At 46.5% G+C, this 26,757-nt stretch overlaps 1 protein-coding gene across 1 annotated transcript in view; it reads right to left on the minus strand.

The window, feature by feature from the left end:
- Nucleotides 1-26,757, minus strand: part of CSMD2 (CUB and Sushi multiple domains 2) — a 621,951-nt gene that overhangs the window by 98,646 nt on the left and 496,548 nt on the right. Inside the window, exons 38-44 of the mRNA XM_044913827.1 lie at nt 22,654-22,772; nt 22,093-22,162; nt 20,075-20,191; nt 17,096-17,305; nt 11,292-11,480; nt 8,680-8,857; nt 7,203-7,348 (exon numbers count right to left, since the gene is read on the minus strand). Of these exons, the coding sequence (XP_044769762.1) occupies nt 7,203-7,348; nt 8,680-8,857; nt 11,292-11,480; nt 17,096-17,305; nt 20,075-20,191; nt 22,093-22,162; nt 22,654-22,772 (1,029 nt within the window). The remainder of the gene's footprint in view (nt 1-7,202; nt 7,349-8,679; nt 8,858-11,291; nt 11,481-17,095; nt 17,306-20,074; nt 20,192-22,092; nt 22,163-22,653; nt 22,773-26,757) is intronic.

Raw genomic sequence — 26,757 nt, forward strand, 5'->3', positions numbered from 1 at the left:
CTTCTCCAAGGTCACACAGGAAGTGAGTGCCATAGGACTTGAATCCAGGTCTGGCTGCTCTCAAATCCCATATTCTTTCCAGTGCTTGGCATCTAAGTACCATGTGTAGCTCATGTGAGTGCCCACTAAAGCCAGCTAGTTTCCCCTCTGACCCTTGGCCAAACATCTCTGGCTTCAGTGGATTTTCTACACTGGAAAACATTCCTCTGGGCAGAGACCGGACTGTGTATGGATGATGTTACCAAGACAGAGCTCAGTGTGGGCTCATAGCTTGGTTTCCATTCACTACCTGGCATGCACTATGTAGGTGCAAGCTGCTGTTGCCATTGCTACTGCTGTTATTAGTGATATAACACTTCCATACATCATCCCAAACCCCACTGTTTTTTTTTTTTTTTACAAAGAACATTCTCTCAAAGAAAGTTACAAATGTAATGCACTGTCATTAGAGAAAATATGAGATTTTCTACAAAAACAGTAGGAAGAAAATTAAACTCATCTACTAGCCTTTCGGAGATAACCACTGTTAACCCTTTACTGTGAGTTCTTAGAGTATATACATTCTGCATATCTATTTTTCTCTTACAAACTTTGCAGTGTGTGGTGTACTTTGTGTTGATCCTTGTGTGCTTACTATTATACTGCAGGAATTTTCTGATGTAATTAAATTACTAAAAAAATGATTGAAATGACTTCATAAGGATTGTCATATGATTGACCAGAATTTATTTAATAGGTGCTCTATTATTAACCGTTTAGATTTCCAAAGTTTTGCAATTTAAAATAAAACTATGATAAACATCTTTCTCTATATATGCATCTTTTATGAATTTTTTTCTTCCTTTTTTAAAACTAGGAATGATTGCCGGATCATAGGGTAGTTCTATTTTTAACTTTTTCCGGAACCTCCATGCTGTTCTCCAGAGTGGCTGCACCAGTTTGCATTCCCACCAACAGTGCAAGAGAGTTCCCCTTTCCCTGCATCCTCACCAACACCTGTTATTTCCTTTGTTACTGATTTTAGCCATTCTGACAAGTATGAGGTGGTATCTCATTGTAGTTTTTTTTTTTCTTTACCAGTCAATTTTTTAAAATTTAATTTTATTTTGTTATGTTAATCACCATACATCATTAGTTTTTGATGTGGTGATCCATGATTCATTGTTTTCATGTAACACCCAGTGCTCCATGCAGTATGTGCCCTCCTTAATACCCATCACCTGGCTAACCCCTCCCCCCCCCAAAACCCTCAGTTTGTTTCTCAGAGTCCACAGTCTCTCATGGTTCATCTCTCCCTCTGATTCCCCCCCTTCATTTTTCCCTTCCTTCTCCTAATGTCCTCCATGCTATTCCTTATGTTCCACAAATAAGTGAAACCATATGATAATTGACTTTCTCTGCTTGACTTATTTCACTTAGCATAATCTCCTCCAGTCCCATCCATGTTGATTTGAAAGTTGGGTATTGATTTGTATTTCCCTGATGATGAGTGATGCTGAGCATCTTTTCATGTGTCTGTTGGTTATCTGGAGGTCTCCTTTGGAAAAATATCTTTTCATGTCTTCTTCCCATTTTTTAACTGGATTATTTGTTTTTTAGGTATTGAGTTTTATAAGTTCTTTGTATATTTTTGGATCTAGAAATAGCACTACTAGGTATTTACCCAAAGGATACAAAAATACTAATTTGAAGGGACATATGCACCCCAATGTTTATAGCAGCATTATCAACAATAGTCAAATTATGGAAATAGCCCAAATGTCCACCGATTGATGAATAGATAAAGAAGATGTGGTATATATATATATATATATATATATATATATATATATATATAGTGTGTGTGTGTGTATATGCATGTGTATATATATATATACATATAGTATATATATGTGGTATATATAATATTCCACCACAGTGGAATATTACCCAGCCATCAAAAAGAATGAAATCTTGCCATTTGCAATGACATGGATGGAGGTAGAGAGTATTATGCTAAGCAAAATAAATCAGTCAGAGAAAGGCAAATACCATATGATTTCACTCATATATGGAATTTAAGAAACAAGACAAATGAACATAGGTTTAAAAAAAGAGCAAAACCAAGAAACAGACTCTTAAGTATAGAGAACAAACTGATGGTTACCAGTGGGGAGGTGGGTGGGGGGAATGGGTTAAACAGGTAATGGGGATTAAGGTATACACTTGTGATGAGCACCAGGTGAATGGAAGTGTTGTATCACTAACTTCTACACTTGAAACTAATATTACACTGCATGTTAACTAACTGTAATTTAAATAAAAAATTGAAAAAAAATAGGAATGATTAAATTGTATGACCTTTGTAAAGTACGAGCATCTCCTACTGAACATCAGTAATCCACTTCCAGAAATCAGAAGCTCCGTGTAAAGATGTACTAGGAGCCTATTTTCCATGACTTCAAGTGGGGAAAAATTACAGTGGGTAATCCCAAACCCAGAAAATATTTAAAATAACAAGATACGTATATATATGCAACAAACCATAATGCTAGAAGTTAAATACTTAAAACATTACTGCTTGACCACCCAAGAATGACTATGGCTACAGTAACAAAACAGCAGCTCTATGCATTGTAGCACTTGCATAGAGCTGCTGTTTTGTTACAGCCATAGAGCGCTTGCATACTGTAGCACACCATGCAAGTCTTCTCAGCGTGATGCATTGAGAAACACTAGCTAGAAAACAAGGGTAATGTGGGCATGTGTTCAGGATGGCACTGTGGGGGGTACAGCATGGTACACAAAGCACATCACATTATCATAACCTCTCAGAACCAGCAGCAATGCAGATACGCATTCCAAATGTTCACCTGGGATCCTGACATTTTACCAACTGCAGTTGGAATGTAAGCTGAGAATTTTCCTGCATATAGTTTTATTAAAAATGTTGTATTATATCTTGATGATTTAACCAATTTTTTTCTTTAGATGTGTTGGCTGAAAAACGTTGTACTGAGAGACACAGAAGCTTCAGGAAATGTGGGTATTAAAGCCAAGAGGCACTCTTGAGGTAACCACGAAGTTTTTTTTTTTTTTTTTAGATTTTATTTATTTATTTGACAGAGAGAGACACAGCGAGAGAGGGAACACAAGCAGGGGAGTGGGAGAGGGAGAAGCAGGCTCCCCGCAGAGCAGGGAGCCCGATGCGGGACTCGATCCCAGGACCCTGGGATCATGACCCGAGCCGAAGGCAGTCGCCCAACCAACTGAGCCACCCAGGCGCCCGAGGTAACCACGAAGTTTTAACTGTGATTTAACATAAACCAGGGAGGACCATGCCTGCACTGGATGTATGCTTCCATTTGTCTCTCCAGGAAAATGGCTATAACTGATATCAGCAATAGAGTGGCAGTTTTTTCAACACTGGGTACTATCATTCTTCCATCCAATTCATTTAATGATTATCTGTGGAGGGCTGAGCCTGGGTCAGGCACTGTGTTAGGCACTGAGGGTGCAAGCGTAAACAAAACAGACAGTCCTTGCCCTCAGGGAACTCAGAGCCCACTGGGGGAAGCAGTCATCAATTCTAATCGTTGTCAACTTGATAAACAACAAAAAAGGTAGCATTTCTTTTTTTTTAAATTGACATTTGATAACAAGTTAGGTTAAACATTTTTTTTATAGATTAATAGATTATTTGGATTTTTCTTCTTAACCTTCTATTAGTCCTTTGCCCCTATTTTTCTTACGAATTTGAAGAACCTGGTGCATATTTGAAATTGATTTCTGGGGGCACCTGGGTGGCTCAGTCACTTAAGCATCTGATTCTTGATTTTGGCTCAGGTCACGATCTCAGGGTTGTGAGGTAGGGCCCAGCACTGGGCATGGAGCCTGCTTAAGATTCTCTCTCTCTCCCTCTGCCCCTATCCCCCTCTCCCTCTCTTAAAAAAAAGACTGACTTCCGTTAAATATATTTTCACAGTTTATCCTCTGCTTATATTTATCTAGGGCACTCTTTGGATTTGTAGATGCATGAAGTTTCTGCTTATTCTGCTTAGCCAATTCTTTCTTTTTTTTAAAAAAACATTTTATTTATTTGTGAGAGAGTGAGCATGAGTGGGGGAGGGGCAGAGGGAGAGGGAGAAGCAGACTCCCCGCTGAGCAGGGAGCCTGACACAGGGCTTGATCCCGGGATCCTGGGGTCATGACCAGAGCCAAAGGAAGACGCTTAACTGACTAAGCCACCCAGGCATCCCTCTGCTTAGCCAATTCTTAACGTTTTCCTTTATAAAGTTTTTTTTTTGATTTGATATCTTTCAATCTCGGCCACATGCGTATCTTTAAAGTATATTTTCCGGGTAGGGAATTGAATAAAGGGTACAAACTTCCAGTTATAAGATGAATAAGTACTGGGGATATCATGTGTTACATGATGTTAACACTGCTGTTTGGTGTATTTGAACGTTGTTAAGAGAGAGCAGATCCTAAGAGTTCTCATCACAAGGGAAAAATTCCCTTTTTTGGGGTATCTATATGAGATGATGGCTGTTAACTGAATTTATTGTGGTGATTATTTCACAATATATGTAAGTCAGGTCATTATGTTGTATGCCAATTGTATGTCAATAAAACTGAAAAAAATAAAGTCTCAAATTCCGAAAAAAATATCCTCTTAGACACACTTAACTTTCAGGGAGAAAAAAAATCAGTAAAAAGAAATCTCCACTTCAGCACAGCCTGAGTGTTTAATAATTGTGGTTGCTAGTTTGATTGGGGTAGATTTCCCATTATATTTTTTAAAAAACCATACATTTCTGCTCAACGCAGAGAGCTGGTGGAATACTAAAAAACAATAAAATGGAAACTCCCCAAGTCCCACCAGCACCCAGGCACAACTATTGCTAGTCTTTTGGTGCATGACCTTCGGTATTTTATAGCTAATCCCTCCCTCCTCCCCCCAGAGCACACACCGTATCTACTGTGTTATTGCTAAAGAACTTGAGGGCGGGGGGACATTCGGGACTCCTCCACTTCACTTCGTCCCTACTCCCCTTGCTCCCCTTGGCAGTGAGGCCCTGATGCAGCGTAGGCGGACTCCAGTACTGGTTAACACGTTAACTGGTGGGGTGGGCTCGCTGCGCTATGTCAAGTGGCAGCCAACTGGGCAACAGCCATTGCAGGTCACGGTTTTACCGTTTCATTCTGGGCTGCCGTATTTTTGTTCCTATAGTTTCCTTTTCTTTAAGGAGTTCTGGTCCATTTTAGTGGGAAATGGTATTAGAAACCAGTATCTGGAGCTAGGTGTGTTCATTGCTATCGAGGAGTCATTGTTTCCAAGCCCTCTTAGTGGAAAGAGCTAAGGAATACATGTCCGTGTGCCCACCCACGTTTATACCCAGATCTCCTCCTGTATCTATGTGTACATACTGAAAACCATAGCTCAAACTCAGACCTCCAATTCCAATCCAATTCCCTGGGTATATTCTGATTTTTGCTCTTGCCACATTTCTAACCCCCTTTCTTAGTGAGACACCTACCTTTGTCCTTAATCATTAACTTATTTGATCAGTCGCCCATAGGGAAACAAGTCCCCATCTCTACTGCCACTCCTCCCTTACGTGAATGTCCTGCTCTCCCACCTTGGAGTCTGATGGATCCTCTGTGTGGATGCCCTTCTCACTCTGCTGGGGCTCTTACCCTACACAGATGTCCCGTCAGTTTGCTCAGAGCCTTGATACCCCAGGCCAGCCCGGTCTCTGTGCAGATGTAGCCCCTCAATGTGGACCCCCTCTCTCCTCTTTGCTTCTCCCACTTTGCTTCATCCCATTTAACAGCTTTGGGACTGAATTGTTCAGGAAGGGAAGAGAAGACATTTAGCTCCCCTTTTAGTTATCTCTTATTTGGAGTCCATGTTGTCTAGACTTTTATGCTGGAAGCAGATGCTTTCCAAAATTTATTTTAATTTCCTAAACTACCTGTTTCCAAGGACATTTTTCTCTGTAATTCAAGTCCGATGATCTCATTAAGAAAATACTGCAGAATCTTGTTCATAGCTCTCCTTAAGGTACTTTTCATTTCTACTTATTAGTCCTTATATGAGAAGAAATTTATTTAAAGCTAATGTTTGCCTACAGAAAGCCAGACATTCTTTCTCCCATACCAGTCCCTACTCCCCAGTCTCTGCAAATCTACCTCCTTCTTTTTCTTTAGTTCTTGTTGCAAATATTGCCTTTTGACAGGTCTTCCACAATTATTCTACATGAAGCAGAGTTCCCCACCTTTTTGTTTGCTATCTTATTTGTTTCCTTCATAGCAACTTATTACAAATTGCAAAGATTTCATTTGTCTCTTTGTTTGTTATCTCTCTCTCCTCAGAGGAAGAAAGCTCTATGGGGAGCAGATATTTCACAGCGCAGGAAAGCATGAATAGTCAATGAAGATATGAAAGGATGCTCACCTCATCATTAACATAAGAGTGAAATGCTATTTCATGCATCCACCATATTGGCAAAAATTTAAAAATCTGATAAAATCCAGTGTTTGTAAGATGGAGCCAGGAATAAAGTCAAGCTCCAGTTCAAATACATGCAATGCTCTGCAAACTGTAATATGGAGGATTATCTATAGATGGGCACAAGCCGACAAAGAACTTTCTTTAAGTTTTTCAATGCTGTTTCCACTGTAACAAAAATGAGGAAGTATCCAGATCCATAACTTTGGACTTTTAGAAGAAAACTGGCTGGCTGTCGATAAGGACAAGCCCACCCTGAATCGTTCATGCTCCTCCTGCTTGAATTCTCCATGACTTCGCTTGTGCACAGTACTTCCTGCGAGGTCAACAGAAACTCTGGATTCCTTTGGAGTGGGACAGCTGTCTAGAAGGTGCTAAGGGACAAGCTGGGGAACAAGTAAGTGTGTAACCCAGCCAGTGAGTTGATGTGAATGAGTGGAATGAGAAGCCTCATCCTGCTGCCTCTAAGCCTGGACTTGGCACCAAGATCAGCGCCATGTACCTCTCTGCCCTAGTAGTGTGGAGGTCTGTGCTGGGGGATTTCACGTAGGTTAACACATTTAACTCTTATAACTCTGAGGACACTGAGGCTGAGAAGCTATGTAGTTCATTCAGAATCACACGACTGGGAATGGTGGAACCAGGGATCAAGCGCGGCCCTGACTTGAGAGCGCGGTGCTTCCCTCCCCTGCCAGGCTTCCATACTGACCAGAGAAGGCGATGGCGAAGATCCCACCCATGGCTGCATCATGGTGGAACTTAAGCAGGACCTGGTTGGACGAGCTGTGCAATGTTTTCTTGGCCAAGCTCCGGCTGAAGACTCCAAGCTGTGGAGCTGTCTGCTGGGCCCCATCCCTGCATGTAGGAAAGAATGTTCTGGTATATCGCAAGTCACTGTGGCTGCTTGCTTTGCCTCTACCATCAGTGGCCTTAACAGAGACCTGGAGTGGGAGGCTGTGACTCTACTTGTGCCCAGCACTGTCTTTCTCCAATGCCCTGTGCACCTCCCTCTAATCTCTCCCAACTCAGTCTGCCAACAGAGCTGATAGAGTTGGCAAAGCACCCACTGACTCCTCATTCACCTGATTCTTCACCAGCCTCTGTAATGGGTTCCTGGGGGCAACAGTCTCAGCTGAGAAGTGGGAGCCACTGGGCAGGTTCTCTCAGTCTGAGCAGAAGTAGGATGGGGCTGAGGAAGAGCTCATGCTGCTACATGCCAGCCCCACTTCCTTGTCTCCAAGCAGAGACACACCCATGTTGCCTTTCTAGGCAAAGGATTTCTTCCCTGGAAACGTATCTAGTCCCTCCTATCTGTTCTTAATTGTTGCCTGGAAAGGAAACTGGGAATTAACCCAGGGTAGTCTGATTACAGTTATCCAGCCCTGGGAATTTTGGGAAGAGACTCTCACTATCCCCTGCTGATTCCCAGAATGGCAGTAACCCCTAAACAAAAGAATCCTTAAATTATATATTTGTCCAAAGGTCCAGTGGTTTGGGAAGAACTATCTAGGAGACTACACTTATTGGCTCATAACTCATACTCCCATTTTAAAGTCACTTCAAGATATTCTAACTCTATCACTCAGAGTGGAACTGTCAATTTGGTAACCACTAGGCCCCATGTGGCTCTTTATAGTTAAATTAATTAAAATTAAATAAAGTTTAAAAATCAGTTCCTCAGTCACTCTAGTCACATTTAAGTACTCAATGGCCACCTGTAGCCGCTGGCTACTGTACTGGCCAGCACAGATATAGAATGTTTCCATTACTGCACAACGTTGTGTTGGACAATACTGGTTTAGCATGAGATGACCAGTGGGGCTTCACGGAATTCCACCCCAAAACTGGGTAGCTTATCCTAGGTAAATGTAGAATTTTGGTTTGGACTCTGGAAAAAATGAGAAAAGTCTGTGTATCTACGACCATTCCTATTCACACACCCACCCATTGGTACTCTGACCCCTAGGAGCACTCCACATTGGAAACCACTGTCCTCCCATTCCTCTCCCTTCAAGGAGTCACAGAGGATAACTGAAACTGAGCCCTCATTTACTATGTTTATTTGAAAGCCAGGAAGCTGACCACCATTGAAAACCATTCAGCTCTTGGTTTCCTGAACAAAAAGCTGTTTAAAGCCCAGCTAATGCCCCTTTCTAATTGGCTGTTGACATGGCAGCTGGCCCTACCAGACGGTGATGAAGTCTCCGGAGGGCTCTGTCTGCAGCAGGCTGATGTTGAGCCGGATGCCATGACCAATGGGCACGGTGATCAGCCAGACACAGTCCTGGGAGCTGGAGTATGGACTGGGGAAGCCAGGGGAGTACACAGTGCCATTGGAAGAGGTGATGTTCCCACCACAGGGGACTGCCAGGGAGGGGACACAAACACAGATGAGTGTGGGAGATCACCCCCCACCTGAAAATTCCCTTATGACTCCCTTATGAAGTGCCAGCACCCAGTACAAATTATTCTGCTCAAGGAGGGCAGGCGGGATGGGGAGAGGTGATGGGGCTGAGAATGACTGCGTGGTTTCCCCCACCAGTCCCAGCACATCACTCCCCATCAGCCCCTGATCTTCAGTGCAGGTGCCTCTGTGGGCCAGCCTCAGTCCCTGGCCCCCCTCTTCTTCCTGTGGATAAGACCTGCCCAGAAAGAAGGACACACTAAAGCACTCCTCTCTCCTTTCCTAGGAATGGAATGGAGGACAGATGTCAGGATCAGCTGTAGTACTCTTGCTGAGATGAGCTAAGAAAATAGGGAACTATCTCTTTCTCTCTTCTTATTTGCTCTAAGATTCTTACAGTGGTACTTTTTTTTAAACTTTCTTTTTTCCTTAAGATATTTTTTTAAAAATTATTTATTTGAGAGAGAACAAGAGCACGAGAAAGAGAGCACGAGCAGGTGGGGGGAGAGGGAGAGGGAGAAGCAGACTCCCAACTGAGCAGGAAGCCCGATGTGGGACTCGATCCCAGGACTCTGGGATCATGACCTGAGCTGAAGGCAGACACTTAACTGACTGAGCCACTCAGGTGCCCAGACTGGTACTTTTGGTCTTGACCTAAGAGATAAGGATTCTTGTGGTGAAGCTAAGGTTGGGTTCAAATCATGGCTAAACCATTTATTAACTAGATGACCTTAGACAGTAGTTTACTCTCTTTCTTCACCTGTAAAATGGAACTAAGAGCATCCACCTTGTAGGACTGTGGCAGCCGTTAGGTGAACTGATGGATGTAAAATGTCCAACCTGGCACTTAGCTCACAAAGAAGACATAAGCTGCCTAGATATGATCCTCTCTCCCTATTTTCCTGTCCCCCAAAAGTGACACCCAATTTTAGGCTCACTCTCATCTAGGCTTTGGGTAGGGGGATGGAGAGGCCTTGAAGTTTCCATAATGTTCCAATTTAGTCATCAGGGAGGAGAAAAAAAGGGCAAACCTACAAATCCTGGTCCAGAATAATGAGTGTATTTGGCTGGCATGGGGCAACAAGCAGACGTCTGAATGCGGCAGACGAGAGTGAAGAGAAAGAATCCCAGTGTCTCTAGGCAGAAGATAGGGTTCCTGTGAACGCATATGTGTCCTGAAAGGGGTATGCATGGACATACCATCCCTCCTACACACACTGCACATCCACTCAGTGTCAGGGTCAGGCACAGCCTGGGGAGACCAAGGGGAGCAAAGATACCAAGGCACGTGGTTTTGTTCTGTAGCACTCACAGCCCACTGGGATATAGCTAAGTAAACCGATCTCTGTAGATGCCAGCCTGGGGAGGACACATCAACATGGAATGCCGCAGGAGCAACAGGGGCCACCCCTCACCCAGTCTTGTGAAGGTAGGGAAGGATTCTTGGTATTGTTCCCATATAGACAAAGCTAAGTAGACAAGGCAAGAGAGAAGAGCGATGTTCCATGCGGGAGGGAGAGCATATGCTAAGAACCAGAGGCAAGAGAACATGGCGCACTGGGACCACTAAAGCACTTCAGCTTAGCTCGACATAAAATCTGTGAGAGTGGAGAATACTGGGAGGTATGCAGGGACCAGGCCCAGAGGGATATGGTGCACTACACGAAGGGGTTTGGAATCTACCCCAAGAGAGATGGGGATGCCCTGTTGGCTTCTGAGCAGGGCAGAGTCTGGAGTGTGTTGATGGTTTGGAAGTCTCACACTGGCTATGCTGTGAAAAATGGTTTGAGTAGTGCAAGACCAAAGACTGGGAGACCAGTGAGGAGCCTCATCCAAGTGGTGGTGGGATAAAAGCAGAGGCAGTGCATAGAGAGAAGTGGATGCATTTGGAAGGTAATCAGGATGTAGAATTATCAAGACTCAGGGAATTAAGTCAGTTAGGTGAGAGGGAGGTGCCAAATAAGGGCTGAGTAACCAGGTGACTAGAGGTGCCCTTCACTAATGAGGACTTCCGTTGAATGACAGAAAGATGATGACTTCAATTTTGAATATATTAGGATTTAGATGCCTCTGGTAAGTGAAGCTCTTTAGTAAGGAATTGGATATACAGGTGTAGATCTCAGGAAAGAGATAAAGATTACAGTCTTCCCTTCTGATGGGGTTGGATCTTCCCAAGGGCTGAGTAGGTATTCCCTTGGCTGTGGCCTACATTTCTTCCAGGTCCTCCCAAGCTTGGCCCAGAGGTCTGTCCCCAAGACTTTTTCCCTGGATAGGCTGGGTCCCTTCCATATGAAAACAGGATGGACTCCCCAGTATGGGTGATTCCATGGAGCATGGGAGTACTCTGAATCAGTCTCCTTAGGAAGAATCACCAGGGATGAGGGAGGGACATACCTTCACACCTGGGCAGGGGGTGGTCCCAGTTCCGGTTGGTGCCATGCTGACATGTGAGGACGGGGTGGCCAATCAGTTGATACCCTGGGAGGCACTCGAAGGTCACTGATTGTCCAACATTGTAGCCAGCTCCCCTCACAATGCCATTGGCAAAGGGCTCTGGGTCCGGGCACTCTTGAAGTTCATAGGCTGGAAAAGATCAGGAGAGAAGGTCACTTTATTCTCTCTGGACATTTTCTCCTCAACCGGAGTATAGGAGCAGCAGAAAGTTCACATAGTGTGAAGCACCAAGACTTGGACTCAGATGGACCCTTGTCATTTACCAGTTGTTGGCTTTAAACTTTTCTATGCCTCAGGTTTCTTATATAGAAAACCTTTATTGTGAGGATTAAGTGGGCTAATATATGCATAGCTCTTTGCATAGTCCTGACACACAGTAAGAGCTCAATGAATGTTATCTGTTGTTACTGTCTCCATGGGCAAAGGAGTCTCAAGGAAGACAAGGCTAGACTGAAGCCTTATTTGCTGAGCACCTGCTTGGGGCTGGGGATTGACCCCAGTTCTTTCATGTGGATCGTCTCGTTTAACCATGACAACCATGTTCTAGATCACAAATACAGAAAGCAGTCAGGGGAGGAGTTGAGTGGGGTCTTTCTGACTCTGAGAAACTACAACCTTTCAAGATGGAGGAACTTGGTGGGAGTAAGCCAAGTCTGTGGCTGGGAGAGAAACTTTCCAGAGGGAATCGCTGGATGAAAAAAGGAATGTGTGTGACTGTAAGATAAGGAAGCCTCTCCAAAGAGAAAGAAAGCTGCTTCCCTGAGAATGGGTGAGCCCAACTCAAAAAGGAGATGCCTTAATGGAAGGACCAGAGACTGACAGGGAGAGGTTGCCTCGGGGTTTGCTGAGCACGTGTACAGAGCACAGACTCCGATTAATCGGATCCACAGGAAAAAGAACAGCTGTTGTGGCCAGAGTCGGGCTCCTCCTACATAGGAAATTGGCAGTGGGGTAGACAGAGCGTTCTGACAGTGGAAATTCTCAGTGGGAGTTGAGATCAAACGAATGCTCCATGGAAGTGGATGCATTCATTACATGTAATAACAATATAAATAACAACGATCACGAAGCTGACATTTCAGAAGACCTCCATCTGGGACGGCGCCTGTGCTGAGTATTTCCACTCACTGTCTCACTGATGGAGGCCTCAGTGGGAGGAACTGGCAGGTTTCACTGGGAAATCATCAGGGTCACTGGGTGTGTCAAAAAAACCAAGCAGCTATTGTGGGAGCGGGTAGGCTGGTCAGCCAAAGAGACACGTGGCCCTGTCAGCAGCAGGGGGTTTGGGTGATTTGGCAAATGAAGGCCTTAGTAGAAAAGAGGGGAGTTACTGCCCAGGGAGCTGACTGAATGGATGGGCTGGGCCTCTAACGAGAAGCCTCAGGGGGAAGCCGTGGACCCCACGATGGTGAGGAACCAGGAGAGAGTGGCCGCACATCAGAAGCCAGGAGCAGCCTGAGGGAGAGTCTCTCTCTCTTTTGAAGATTTTATTTATTATTTGACAGAGAGAGACACAGCGAGAGAAGGAACACAAGCAGGGGGAGTGGGAGAGGGAGAAGCAGGCTTCCCGCCGAGCAGGGATCCCGATGCGGGGCTTGATCCCAGGACCCTGGGATCATGACCTGAGCCGAAGGCAGACGCCCAACGACTGAGCCACCCAGGCGTCCCTGAGGGATTCTCTTATAGGAATTGTCTCACGCAGAAGGAGCTGGGCTTTTTAGAAAAAAGAGACACTTAAGTGAGAGCACCTGGACTGCTTTCAAACTGAGAAAAATCTCAGAGCCTGTTTACCAGAAGAAGCTTCAAAGGGAGAGGTTGGGCACTACAGGCAGAAATGAACCCTAAAGGGCAGAATCATTAGTTTTCCTAACGAAGAGCTCCTGGGTTTGTCCCAAATGGAGACACTATGGTGGGAATAGATAAAATTTTTAACAAAGTGCCACAACTGCAAATATTAATATTATTAAAATGATTAAAATGTTCGTATTATTAAAATATGAATAATGATGCCTAACATTTTGGAACAATTATGTGTCTTGTCATTTTGCTAAGTTCTTTTTTTTTTTTTTTAAGATTTTATTTATTTATTTGAGAGAGAGAGAATGAGAGAGAGAGAACACATGAGAGGGGATAGGGTCAGAGGACGAAGCAGACTCCCCGCCGAGCAGGGAGCCCGATGCGGGACTCGATCCCGGGACTCCGGGATCATGACCTGAGCCGAAGGCAGTCGCTTAACCAACTGAGCCGCCCAGGCGCCCCTTGCTAAGTTCTTTATAAACATGATCTCCTGAAAAGTTTTAATGATATAAGTTAAGCCTGTCCGACTGAGAGGCCCGGTAAGAGTGGCTTAAGCTGTTAGTAACAATTTTATGGGAATATTTACCTGAGAGGAGAAAGGAAAACTCCAGCGTAGGAAGTTCAGAGTGTCTAACAGGAGGGATTTTGAGAAAAAGTAAGGAGTTGGATTTCCTCAGAGAAAGTTGTGGGACTACAGGGAGATGGGCCTGCTCCATACAAAATGCCTCAGTGGGGACAGGTGGCCCTTTCGGAAACAGGTCTTCTCATGAGGGAAAACCTGGGGTGAGTGGTCAGAGCTCGTGTACAAGGTACAGCTCCATGGGGCTAAGGAAGGTGTAAGTGGAGAATGTGGGCCTGTTGGGCAGGAGAACTATTCGGGCCTGACATAAATTAGGAGGCCTTGGCGGGAGGACCTGAGCCTCTGGCACTAGAGACAACCCCGTCCCAGAGGATGGGACCACCACAGATGAGAAGCCTAATGGAAGCCAAGGTCAAGTGTGAAGGGGAGCAAGTGCCCTGACACCAAGAGTGGGCTCACAGGCATCATTAGGTCTGTGGAGCTCAGGCAGTCACTGAGGGAGTAGCTGGGCCTGTGACCTGAGGGAAGCCTCACGGGGAACATCCACCAAGTCATGAAGGTAAAATGTGAGTGGGAGGGGGTGGACCCACCATAGAGTAGACACCTCTGGGCCTGTCATTCAGTTGGACCAGTGGAGGTGTTGGGCCTTCAAAGGCATACTTAGAACCCTGTTGCCCTTGTGCCTTGCTTCCCCCTAACAAGGGAAAATCCTTGGAGGAGTGGGCCTCCAAACATGTGAAGCTCCAGTGTGAGTAATGGGCACATCACAGAGAGAATGGCTAGCCCAGGGTGTTGGCCTGTGTCTTGGAAGCCTCAGTGAGTGTGAGAGGGGCTGAGTTTGAGACCAGGGCTCTGTGGAAGTAGGTAGGTCTCTTCTACGGGGAGAAGTAAGTGAAGTCCAAGGGACTCAGGGGGACAACTCTTATAGGGACAAGCGAGCTTATCACATGGGGAACACAGTGAGTGCCTGGTCCCACCGTGTGGACTCAGTGGGCAGGGCTCCATCACAGCGGTGAAGGCACAATGTGTATGGGTAGGGCCCTGAGGAGCATCTCTGTCACAACGGTGGTGTCATCAGTACTTGCATTTATCCAACATGAGGAGCCCTGGGGAGAGCATGTGGGCCTGTGAGAGGTGTTACGGCTGAATTGTGTCCCCTGCCCAAATCCATATGTTGAAGTCCTAACCCCTAGTACCTCAGAATGTGACCCTAGTTGGAGAGAGGATCTTTGCCATTTTACCTAAATTGAAATGAGGTCATTACAGAGGGCCTTCATCCAATTTGACTGGTATCCTTATAAAAAGGGGAATCTTGGAGACATACAAGGATTTGAAGCCAGAGATGGAGGTGATGTTTCTATAAGCCAAGGAATTCCAGACTGCCAGCAAACCGCCAGAAACAAGGACAGAGGCCTGGAACAGACTCTCCCTCACAGCCCTCAGAAGGAAACCAACCCTGCTCACACCCTGATTTCGGGACTTCTGCCTTCAGAACTGTGAGAGAAGAAATGTGTGTTGTTTAAGCCCTCCAGGCTGTGGTAACAAAGTACCAAGATGCAGGAGAAGCCCGAGAGAGGCATGCGTCTGCCCCAGAAGGAAATGCTGACCACATATGTGGGCCCGAGTCTCTCCTGTGACAGAACGTGGCCATCTGATGTGTCATGACGCATCTGACAGGCCACACCGCCCGCTGTGTGTGCTCAACAGGCGTGGACACTCTTGGTGAGGGCTGGTCTCTATGACAAGCTCACAGACCGCGTCACTGGGTGAGGCAGCTTTGCTACTACCAAGGAACCAGCACTCTCTGGGTAAAAGCACCGCTTTTCCCTGCCGCCTCATCGGTGAGAGGCCCAGCTCCTCCTCCCGAGGTGTCCCAGGTGGTGGCAAGCCCAACCAGACTCCCTGAAGTTCCTTCCGAGGAGGCAGTGCCTGTGTAACTGGTCCAATGGTGCTCACCTTGTAGAATACCCTTGAAGGTTTTCCCTACATGACAAACCCAAATCCTTGGCCCATATTCACCTTTGACAAGGGATGAAAAAGCCAAATACCAGAGCATTATGGATATAGAGCATTCTATAGATTTATATAGGAAACACAACCAAAAAGTTCATGAAACATTACATGTTCTCAAAGAGACATATAACATATGTATGTTAACACGTGGAAAAAGATCTGGAAAGATCATGTTAAAACAACAGTGATTATTTCTGGGAAATAAGCCTGGGTTTGGAGGCTGTAGACAGAGAAAGCTTGGCCTTACCTGTAATGCTTTAATTTCTTCCTTCCTTCCCTTTGTCCTTCCTCCCTCCTTCCCTCCCCCTCTCTCTTTCTAACAAAGTGTGTTTGTGAACTGTTAATACAATTAAAAATTAACTTTAAAAAAGAAAATTGCAAAAGCAGTATTTATAGTATTATACAATTTTGGTTAACATATAATAATACAGTTACATCAACATATGCACAGAAAAAATGGGGAAAACAAACTTAAAAAAAATTGGTTCTCTCTGCATAAGGTGCGGTAGGAGATGGGATTATGGGAAAATTCTGACTTTCTATGATGTACTCACAAAAACATCTGTAATGTTTTTATTTTTTATAAGCATGTATTAGATTGGAGAAAAGTCCAAAATTATGAAAAAAAAAAAAGGTCAGTGGAAGAATCTTGAAAAAGAGGTTAGAGCAACTGGTTCAGTCAGTCACCCCAGGGAGGCATCCAGGGGAAAGGCTGGGCCTGCCTCGGGCCACCGTGTGTAGCAGCACAGACCCAGGTGACGGCCCCTCACACTGGGGCTTGTTCCAGGGGAAGTGCGCCGGGAGGAGTGGGGCCTAGCACAGGATTTCACCTCAGCAAGGCAGAGCCCCACTAAGCATAGTCAGGAAACCCTCAGCGGGAGTTAATGGGCTTGTCTCACGGCGAAGGCTCAGTGGGCGCTCCAGGGTTGTTACCAGAATCCTCCATCATGTGATAGGAGGAGCTCTGCCGAGGGTGATTGGGCTTGACACACAGGGGAGTCCAGAGGGACTAAGTAAGCCTACCAAGGCTGAGGGGAACTGGCCGCCTGGCCACGCAGGGATGCCCGATGGGAACGCTCAGGGAAGACTGTTGGCGGTTGGGCCTGGACAGAAGGGAGCCTTCAGCGGTGCTGTTGGGCCTTAGCCCTGGAAAAGGCTTGTCAGAGGGGGTTAGATATCTTCATGCGGCCAGAGAGACATGCCACCAAAGGGGAGCCTGCATCGATAGGCCTGCCTGCCACCCCTCAGAGCCCTCCCAGTGTTCTCTCTTCCCCTACGTGGAAGGCTGGGAAGATGGTGGTTGTACGTAAGAGAAGGGGATGGGCAGGAGCCAAAGGGGAATCCTGGTCCTTACCCTGGTACTCCAGTTTGAATCCTGGCCGGTTCTGGGAGTGGTCGCTGTGGAAATACACAGTGGTCTCGTGGGACGTGGAGAGCAGGGAGCCTGGAAGCTCGCTGCCACTGAATCTGCCCATCATGCGGCTGGTCTCGTAGGGGCCATTGCGGATTTCTATGAAGTCATGGTTGGGCTCGGTGGAGAAGTTCAGGAACTGGATGTGAGCTCCTGGGAGCAAGACAGAGGCAGACAGTGCCCAAAGCAATAGAGTCCTGCTTCACACGTGCGGCCCCATGGAAGCTTTTCCTGCCAGACCTCACGCGTCCCTGCTACTGGCTTCCCACTCAACCGAGATTCCCAGAACACAATTAGGGGAGACACGATCCAGTCCAGTTGTCTTAGGAGGATTGAACTTAAAAATAATTATTCACTCAGAATGAAGGGCATCGATCATTCCAGAGCTCCATCTCGAGTCCATTTTATTTTACTGAAAACAAAGCTCAGGGCTAACATTTGATTTGTAGCTCCTAGGCCTACTATCAGTACAAAGATAGCTTTGCTAAAATAAACTTTTTACTTAAAAATATCACCACTGAAAAATAACTATACCCAATCGAAAGACATGAACTTCAATACGGGTATCTTCTAGAACACTCATGATAATTCAGAAATTAGAAAAATACATTGCCAGTGAAGTTTATACTTTGGGATCCTACTGGATTAATCAAGATCTCCTAACAACCCAACAGGTTAAACAGATCTGATTAAGCCCTTAACTTACATATTGATACACTCTGCAGAATGGAGGTGGGAAGATTGATATTTGTTTACTGGTGAGATTTCTCAAAATTAGATTAAAAATGATATTGAAGAAATGTATTTACTGTGCATAAGAAAATGTCCATTATGTTAATTGTGAAAATCTGATTTCAAAGTGGTATGTACTATGTAATTCTAATTTTGGTATTAAAAAACTAGAAGAATATTCACTGATTTACTAATAATATTTACTGAGCATTTGCCATGCGTCAGGGCTGTGCTAGGCACTGCAGAAGGATGAAAAGATCTCCCAGGTCCTTGTCTTCACGGGGGTTACATTTGAATGGTGAGGACTAAGCTGTTAGTGATTATCTCTGCATGGATCTACAATCCATCTACAGATGGATTTTAATCTTTAAAAATTTCTCACCTGTGGTTTCTAATTTGCACAGAACGGGGACATATGTGTGATTTTTTTTTTTGCATCTAATTATTTAAATAATTTTTTATTTAATAATTTAATTTAAAGTTATTAAAAAATAAAGATTTGACTTGTAACGTTGAAGACCCTTCGTATCTCCTGCTCTCTCCCATTCGAGGGTGACGTCACTCATGGATCGGGAAGATATCTTTCCAGTTCATGGTTTTAGATTCTTAAATATGTGTCTGATTTATACGCCTTAAACGTTTACATGCACGTTGTTATACTGCACATATAGTTTTATAAACATTTTTATTCAATATTGTGCTTTTCAAGGTCTATAATTTTATTTTATGAATTACCCAACCATACTATTCGCTACCCTATTAATGAGCATGCAGATTGTTTCCAAATTGCCGACAGTTTTGCAGTGAGCACTTTGGGACATGTCGTCTGCATCATCCCAACACTGTGGGCAGCATGTTCATCAAAGGGGATTTTCCAGGATTCCAGATTTTTGAATTGAACGGGTGTGGAAAGAACTGGGTATGACCACTGCCATCTAGTGGTAACAGCTTTTAAATGCAGAGGTTCTTTACACACTGAAACCAGGTGCCCTATTCGGGTCCTCACTGGAGTCCAACATTCACTTGAAAGCAAGATCTTTCTTCTGTGATTGCACCCTGCAGGGGGCTTATTCTCCAAAGGCTGAATAAGCACCCAGGCCTTAGAGTTAGAGAGCTCTGGTGACTGAACATCAGGACTTACAAGAACAGTGATGTACCTTCCACTTAAACGTCTGTTTTCCTTTGGATGTTGTGCTCCCTCCATCTCTCTATCATCTGAGATTCTTGTGGCCCATACCTGGATGCAGAGCTCCCCTTCCCTCAATCTCTAAAATCTGGAGTTTCCCAAGGCTGCCAAAGCCCTCATCATTTTGTACTCTGATCATCTGTCCCCAGGTTCCTCCAGAAGATGGTACTAAGTATAAGACTCCATCCTTTGAAGGGTCACCAACCTCTCTCCTCCCCTCAGAACAGATTTAAAGCAGGCCAGTTGGATCCCTTTCTCCTGAAAGCCCCTTCTCCCATCAGAAGACCCAGTGTAGGCTGAACAGTACAGAATAAAAAGAGGTGGCTTTCATTCCTGAGGTCACAGATTGGGAGATCACAGGCTTGTGCAGGAGCGATCCCCTCAGGACATCCTGTCCCTGGGAGCAGGGCAGTGACTCAGGCAAGATGACCCATCAGGTCCATGTCACCACAAATCTTTTATCTCTTCAACAGAGATGTTGGGGTTAAATTATATTCCCGGTCAGGAATGAATCATCAGCAATTAAATTTTGTGCCCAGACCGATGTCCTCCACACCCCGCTAACCCCCGTGCCTGGCATACTCCGTCTCCACAAAAAAAATCTCCCACTCTTTAAGACCAGCCAGAATGTGTGTATAAAGAATGCAAACTCTATATCATATTGACCTTGGCTATATCATTTAATTAGGATGAGAAATTGGATATTGAAGTTAAAAGCACAACTTGAGGTCCAGTCTCTGTAAAAGACTTTTTTTTTCTTTTTCAACCCCCCGAGTAATCTCTCATTCCACAATCCTGAATTTTAGCTTACTACTCAGATAATAATAATGGCAATCCCTAAGATTATTTTCCCTATATTTTATGTTACCAAAGCATTTATTCCTAGCTTTCTTAACTGATCTTCACAATTGTACGAGAGGTCAACAGATGAGGAAGTAGAGACGGACCTGCCTCCATCAAGGTCAGGCTGAAGGGTCATCCGGGGCCTGGGAGTGCAGACTTACCAAAGCCCACGGGCAGCGCTATCTTCCAGGAGCAGTCCATGTTGCTGGGGTAGTTGCCGGGGAAGCCGGGGCTCAGGATCACCCCCTCCATCTCTTCCACTGCACCCCCACACTGCGCTGTGACAATGAGACCACACAGAGGGTTAGGACAGCATGGAGGAGAGCATGGGGCCATGGCAGCATTTGGATGCTCCCTTAGAGTGGGTTTCTGATCCCTTCCCAAGTCATTAACCCCTTTGAGAATCCAAAGGAACCAACTGTCCATCTCCCCTAAACGACTGCACACATGGGCAAAACTGAGTACGGATGTAAGTTCAGGAAGGGCTGCTCAGCATCCTGGCACTGCCCAGCCGGCCACAAACCCGAGTTATGACTCTTGACCTTGAGCATGCCCTTTGCAGGTCAGTTCCCTTAGCGAGGTCATGCAGCAAAAGTGGTCTGCTCCAAGAGGAGTGTGACTGTTTCTTATGCTATGCCTCAAATCTCCCTCTATCACCGTCCAATCATCTCTTCCAAGACTGAAGAGAAAGGATGAAAGGAGGAGACTGGCATGCACTGAGTCCCCACTCTGTGCCAGGCACCACACCGGGCTCTTTGCAAATATACATCCATAGGGCTGTGTGGTCAGCAGATGAGCCCTATCGGGGCCCACCCCCAGCCAAAGTGACTGTGATTAGCATTCCATGGGGAGCCAACCATGAGGGGCTGGGGCATCCGACACTCCAACTGAGGTGACTGCAGAGTCACCTAAGATGCAGGCCTGGAGCGTGAATATAGCCTGGTCAGTGGACATCAATTCTTTTCTTTCACAGCTTTCAGGAAACAATCGTGTGAGCTACAAGGGATTAGCTGATTATGGAAGCCAGAGAAAGAGACGAGGGGAGGGATCTGCAGGGTCCAAGTGAAGGCCTTTGGGGAGAGGGCGACAAACAGAACCGTGCCCGGGTTCAGAGTGGGGGGGCGCTTTGGAACTGACTGCTGGGATCACTATTCCAACGCTTTCACTTCCTGTTTGACTTTGGGTGAATCTAAACCCCTCCAAACCTCAGTTTTCCTCACCTATAAAATGGAGCCGACTACAGCACCTATGTAATGGGATGGTCCTTACGTTACAGCAGGAAGGCCTGCGTGTCACTTAGAACAGGGGCCGATGCACACAGTGACCAGGTGACAGGCACTCCAACAGCAGTAGCTGCTCCTACCATGAGTGGTTTCCCCGGCAGGAGCTTTGTAATACGGAGTGGGAATGAGGGGCGTGCCTTGGCCTGCCCAGCCACATTTCTGACCGTGGCGCAGGCAACCAAACCCTAGTCCCTGGTGAGATCCCAGAAGGGAAATGCCTCTATGCCCAAGGGATGCTCCCTCCACTCACTTTGCTTCTTAACCCAAGGTCAGCCTTGATTTGCACTTTACAGTTGGTGAGGCATCAGAGAAATGTAGGTTTCTGTCCCTGATGGTGCCAATCACTTTTTAATCTTAAAAAGCCTTAGTTTTCCCATTTGCAAATATGAGGGCAATGATACCTCCCCTGAAGCGCTGCTGTGAGCAAACAGGTAGCGCCGTGACTTGTGTATAGTAGACGCTCAATAAATGTTGCGTCCCCCTCCCCCAACCCAACCGAGCTAAGCCCTTGTTTCACCTGTAGCGCCCACCCCCACCCCCGCACCATTTCTCTAGTGGTGGATTTTACCCGTCTGTCCCATGAAAAGTCACAGGGGAAGGTCTCAATTGCCCAGAGGTTCCACCTGGGCTTTGGTCAATTATCTGCGCTCAGGATGGTCATCGTAATGTTTTCAAACGGCCAAGCCCCCTGTGATCCCTCACTCGGTGGCGAAGGTCTGCAGAAGTCACGTCGAGCTTGTGTGAGAGCAGAGCGCCAGCCTACAGGGACTCCCTTCGGACAGACCCGGGATGCCAAACTGTCCTTTGATTTGAACTCGATCCCCGTGAGATGTCACTGAGCCCCAGTCTCTGGCAGGAGTGGTATGAATGGACTGAGAAGGTCAGGGCTCTCTTACCAATACAGAGCGGCGGAGGGTAGTTCCAGCGGCGCACGGTTCCGGGCATGCAGGAGATGTGCGCGTGGCCCTGGAGGGATCAGGAACAGGGGTGGGCTCAGTGCCCCCGGGGGCCCAATTGCATGTACAACCCAGAGCAGGGGGCTTGTTCAGGGGCCTTGTGTTGAGCAACAAGATACGCAAAGATCCACGAGCCCTCTGTGGGGTGGGATGAGGCAGAGGGAGAGAGACTTTGGGGAAGGATGCTTATTAACAGCCATTACTAAGGAATTCTCATTACTAAAGGTTCCTTGTGAGACTCCTTTAATTACTAGATTCCCTCATGGCCTTCAAAGGAAGATTAAATTTCCCTGAAGTCTAATCAAACCGAAACTTTGCAGGAACACATTCTGAGGCTGGCTGGTGCTACATCGCCGAAGTCAGCAAAGCTTGACGGTGGTCCCTAGGGGACCCGAAGGGCTTCTCCCTGTTCTTTGGTGACTGCGGCTCGGCTGGCTCGAGGCTGGCCAAGCCCATCTCAGGGGACACCTGTTTCTTGCCCGGGGTGTCGAAGGGAGGTACCTGGAGGGCGTATCCTGGCTCGCACTGGAAAGAGACCACGTCGTTCACCAGGTAGCGCTCGCCAGTCTTCACCCCGTTACTGGGCACGGCGGGTTCTGGACAGCTGCTCAGGCCCACGGCTAGACGAGACAGAGACAAAGAGAAAGGAGGAGGGAAAAGCCCAGCAGGTCAGTGCACCAGTAGGCAGAGGGTGCTGCTGGCAGCGGGAAGGAGAAGGGGCTCCAATCTGTGCTTTCTCTGCCCTCCACCTCGAGGCCAGTGCTTCCTAACTCTCTTGCCCTACAAGCGCACAGAGAAAGTCAGAACATTTATACAGCATCGAGGCTCAACAGACTGACGCTCCCTGGGGTGGGTGGGCATCACTCGGGCCATGTGGCTGCCCCCCCCGGGGCTCAGCGGAAGGACTCTGGAGCTAGGGGGATGCCCAGCCCTGGCTACAAACCCCAGACCTCTCCATCCGGCTTCTGCTGCACCACTCCCAGACCCCCAACTTCCCTCCATTTTCCTTGCCTTAAGAGGACAACTCCTGGGGGCAACGAAGTTGGGAGAGGGGAAAGAAAGGCAAGGAGGAAGGAGAGCAGTTATCAGAGAGAGGCCCCTCAGTGTCACTCAGGAGGCTGAGAGTCCCACTCTCTGGGACAGGTTGTCCAGAAAAAAATTGCCAGTGGGTGAGACTCTCTGCTGCCTTATTTCTCCTGTTGTGTTTTTAAGGTGAGGCCAGTTCCTTTCTGGGAGTAATACTGGGTGTTCCTCATGCTTAGCCCCCCACTGTCAACTCTGGTCCTTGCTCACTGCCGGACCCCTCACAGCCTCCCTGTCCTTCCCAGCCCTAGGGCCATCCTGCGTTCAGAGGCAGCTGACATTTCTGAATCTCTCTCCTTGAATCATGGACAGCCTTACTCAGCAATTCAAAGTGGGTCTCCGCCCAGTGTTATTCAGAATCTCACCCTCTCACTGGACATTCTAGGACTTGGCCTGATCCCTTTCCAAGATCCCCTCTAAGGGCTCTCAAACACTCCTTCATTCTCCTTTCTTGAGTTTCCAAGTTCATCTGCATTGATTTGACCCTTATTCTATACCCAGCATCGTACACTGTCTTCGATAGGACATCCATCCTAATCTTCCTCCTCGTGGTCTTCCTCCTCGCTGCCCGCCCACTAACTGAGACTTCCCACGAGCAGGGCTGGGGCATATGTGTCCCACGCACCGTCTCAGCCCCTTGAAGGTCTTCACATTCTGTTTCACAGGTGAGGATGTGGGCCAGGAGGCAGAGACATGCCCTTAGCAAGCCACAGAGCTGGGATTCAGACCAAGTCCAGTCTAACTCTGGAGGCCAAACTTACAGGCCACATGTGCTCACAGGCGACTGAGCCCTGCTCTCCCCACCTGCCCTCCTGAAATCATCTTCATCCAGCTTTGAATTCCCTCTTGGTGGAAACTCGCAGCAAGTGGGAGTGGAGTATCTCCTGACTGGTGGGATGCACCCTACAGGGGCCCCACTGCAGGTGCGGGCACTTAAGATGCACTAACTAACTAAGATGAAATAAGATGTGCTAAAGAAATCCCTGTGTATGGATGCATGGGACCGGTGGTGCCGTTTTCCAGGGACAAGAGCGAACAGACTATGGTTGGGTCTGATCCTAGGCAGCTGTACAGCTCAGAGAGTTTGGGAGGGGGCAGCCTCAGCCCTCCTGGTCCATTCCTGGTGGATACCTTCTGATAGCCCTCCTGGTAGATCCCAGCTCCCTGGGGAAGCCACACGTATGCAGTGCCTGCACGGAGACAGGCGTGGGCAGAAGAGGAATGCGAAGGGCCGGCCAGCGTAGACCACCACCACCAGCCCCATCTCCTGGTGTACTGCTGAGGAGCCCTCATTCCACATTCAGAGCTGACAGGTGACATGTGCATCAGATGACTACATGTGCTTTTTTTCTTCGGAGGAAAATTCACATATAACAAAATGCATACATCTTATGTGGACATTTGCTGAGTTTTGACAAATGCCTGCACCTGTATAACTCAAACCCCTATCAAAACTACAGAACATTGCTAACTCTAGAAAGTTCCTTTGTCCCAGGCAATTCCTGTCCTACATGTGCCTTATTTATTTATTTATTTATTTATTTATTTATTTATTTATTTATTTATTTATTTTAGAGAGAGAGAGAGAGAGCGCACTTGCAAGTGGGGGCAGGGAGGGGCAGAGGGAGTGAGAATCTTAAACAGGCTCCACACTCAGTGCGGAGCCCGAGGCAGGGTTTGATCTCAAGTCCCTGAGATTAAGATCTGAACCGAAATCGAGTCAGACACGTAACCAATTGAGCCACCCAGGCGCCCCCTGCAGGTGCTTTTAAGAAGTGCATGGGATTCTTGGAAATGAAAGCTGTTTGGGTCTATGTCCGTCCACAGATCTCAGCAGCTGGGCAAGAGACCCCAAGCACAGGATTAAAACAACCATCAAGCTGAATTTGAAGTACTACATCTTGGCTGTCATCTTGTCTTTTTCTCCCCACTCCTCCCGGCACTCTAAGTAAAACGCAAAGCTACTCAACTTGGTATTTAGTGGGGTGACCACAGCTTAGTAACCTGAAACCTACTTAACCCCTGGGCAGTGATAGAATAAGAAGGGGCAGAGAGAAAGAGAGGGAAAGCAAGAGCAAAAGAATGTGGTAGGAGAAAAAAATGGAATGGGGAGGAACGTGAAATCCAAGAGAGAAAGAAAGAGACAGAGGAAAGTCCATTCTCATTTCTCCTGCAGTGCACAGCTTGACTTTATTTAGGCCATGCATGCAACAATGGAAGAATTTTTTTTTTTATCATATGCAATCAATTGCTTTCAAAAGCATATTGTTCCATTTCTATTTCAATTAAATCAACATTAAGTGAGTCATAGAGGCAGCTACGACTTTTCAGTACCCTTCAAAACCATTTGCTTCTACAGTTAATTCTTCCCCTCTGCACCCTCTTTGTAGATTATCAAATATTAAGAGAACAGTAGATTCACAAAACAAAAATGGTTTTGGCTCCTAGGAGTTTCAGTCGCTTCTGTTTTCCCTCAGCCCTTCCAGCCATGAGAGGACAGTGCTTGATAAACATCAGCTACAAAGAAAACTACCAGTTCCCTTGAACAACAACAACAACAACAACAACAACAAATTGAGGAGAGGTAAATTTTTTTCTGGGAATGAGGCAGCAGAATGAAAAGAGATTTAGGAAGGAAGTGTATCTTTGGAAGAGGAAAGAAAAGAAAAGATTCGAGGGAACCTTTAAGGACTCCAGTGAAAACAGTGGATAAGAAAACAAAATTGGATAGAAGAGAGCAAAAGAGTAAAAAGAAAAATGGGAAATATTCAAGAAACCCGGCATACTTGACTCCACCAGGAGAGTGAAGCCTTTGAGGTCTGCGGGCGGTGGGGTGAGGGGGGCATCAGAGGTCTCTGTCCTATCCTCTGCCCATCAGGGTCTTTGCTTCAAGCTGTCCTCCCAGGTCTTTCCTGCCAGGTGCACACTTCTGTTCTTTCAGGCCACGAGCATCCCAGGATCCAACCAACCCTCTCCCAACCATCTGGATAAAGCTCATTTGTTTGGAGACCAGCTGAGCATCTGCATAACATCCAATGCTGACCTTATAAGGCCTCTAGCACCAAATGGGGCTCCCATCTGCAAAGGCCCACGCTGACCAAGATGGTCAAGCCAACTCTACCTTCCCGTATTTCTTACTTCTCAATCCAAACCCCTTCTGTAAGGTCTCACTTGACCAGGTTTAGCTCCCCTCTTCTGTACTTCCTTAGTGTATTAGGTTGCACTAAAATTATTGCTTCCTTGTTCCTCTATCTCCCTGGACTTTGTGTGTGTGAGGGCAGGAATGATGTCTTACTCATCTTTGTTCTGTGGGTATCCAGCACAGGGCTTGCCACACTGGGGACACTCAGTGTTTCTTCATGACATCAACCTCTCCACCTGCCCCAGGGAGGAGTGACCATGCTCTCCTTTGAACTACTGCCCTACCATCTGGGGACTTCCATGAGAGCACCTGGAATCTTGTAATGCGCTTCTCTGTCCATGTGTCTGCCTCTCTTTAATGGACTCGGAGGGAACTTACTG

Source organism: Neomonachus schauinslandi, chromosome 4, assembly GCF_002201575.2.
Source record: "Neomonachus schauinslandi chromosome 4, ASM220157v2, whole genome shotgun sequence".
Lineage (NCBI taxonomy): Eukaryota > Metazoa > Chordata > Mammalia > Carnivora > Phocidae > Neomonachus > Neomonachus schauinslandi.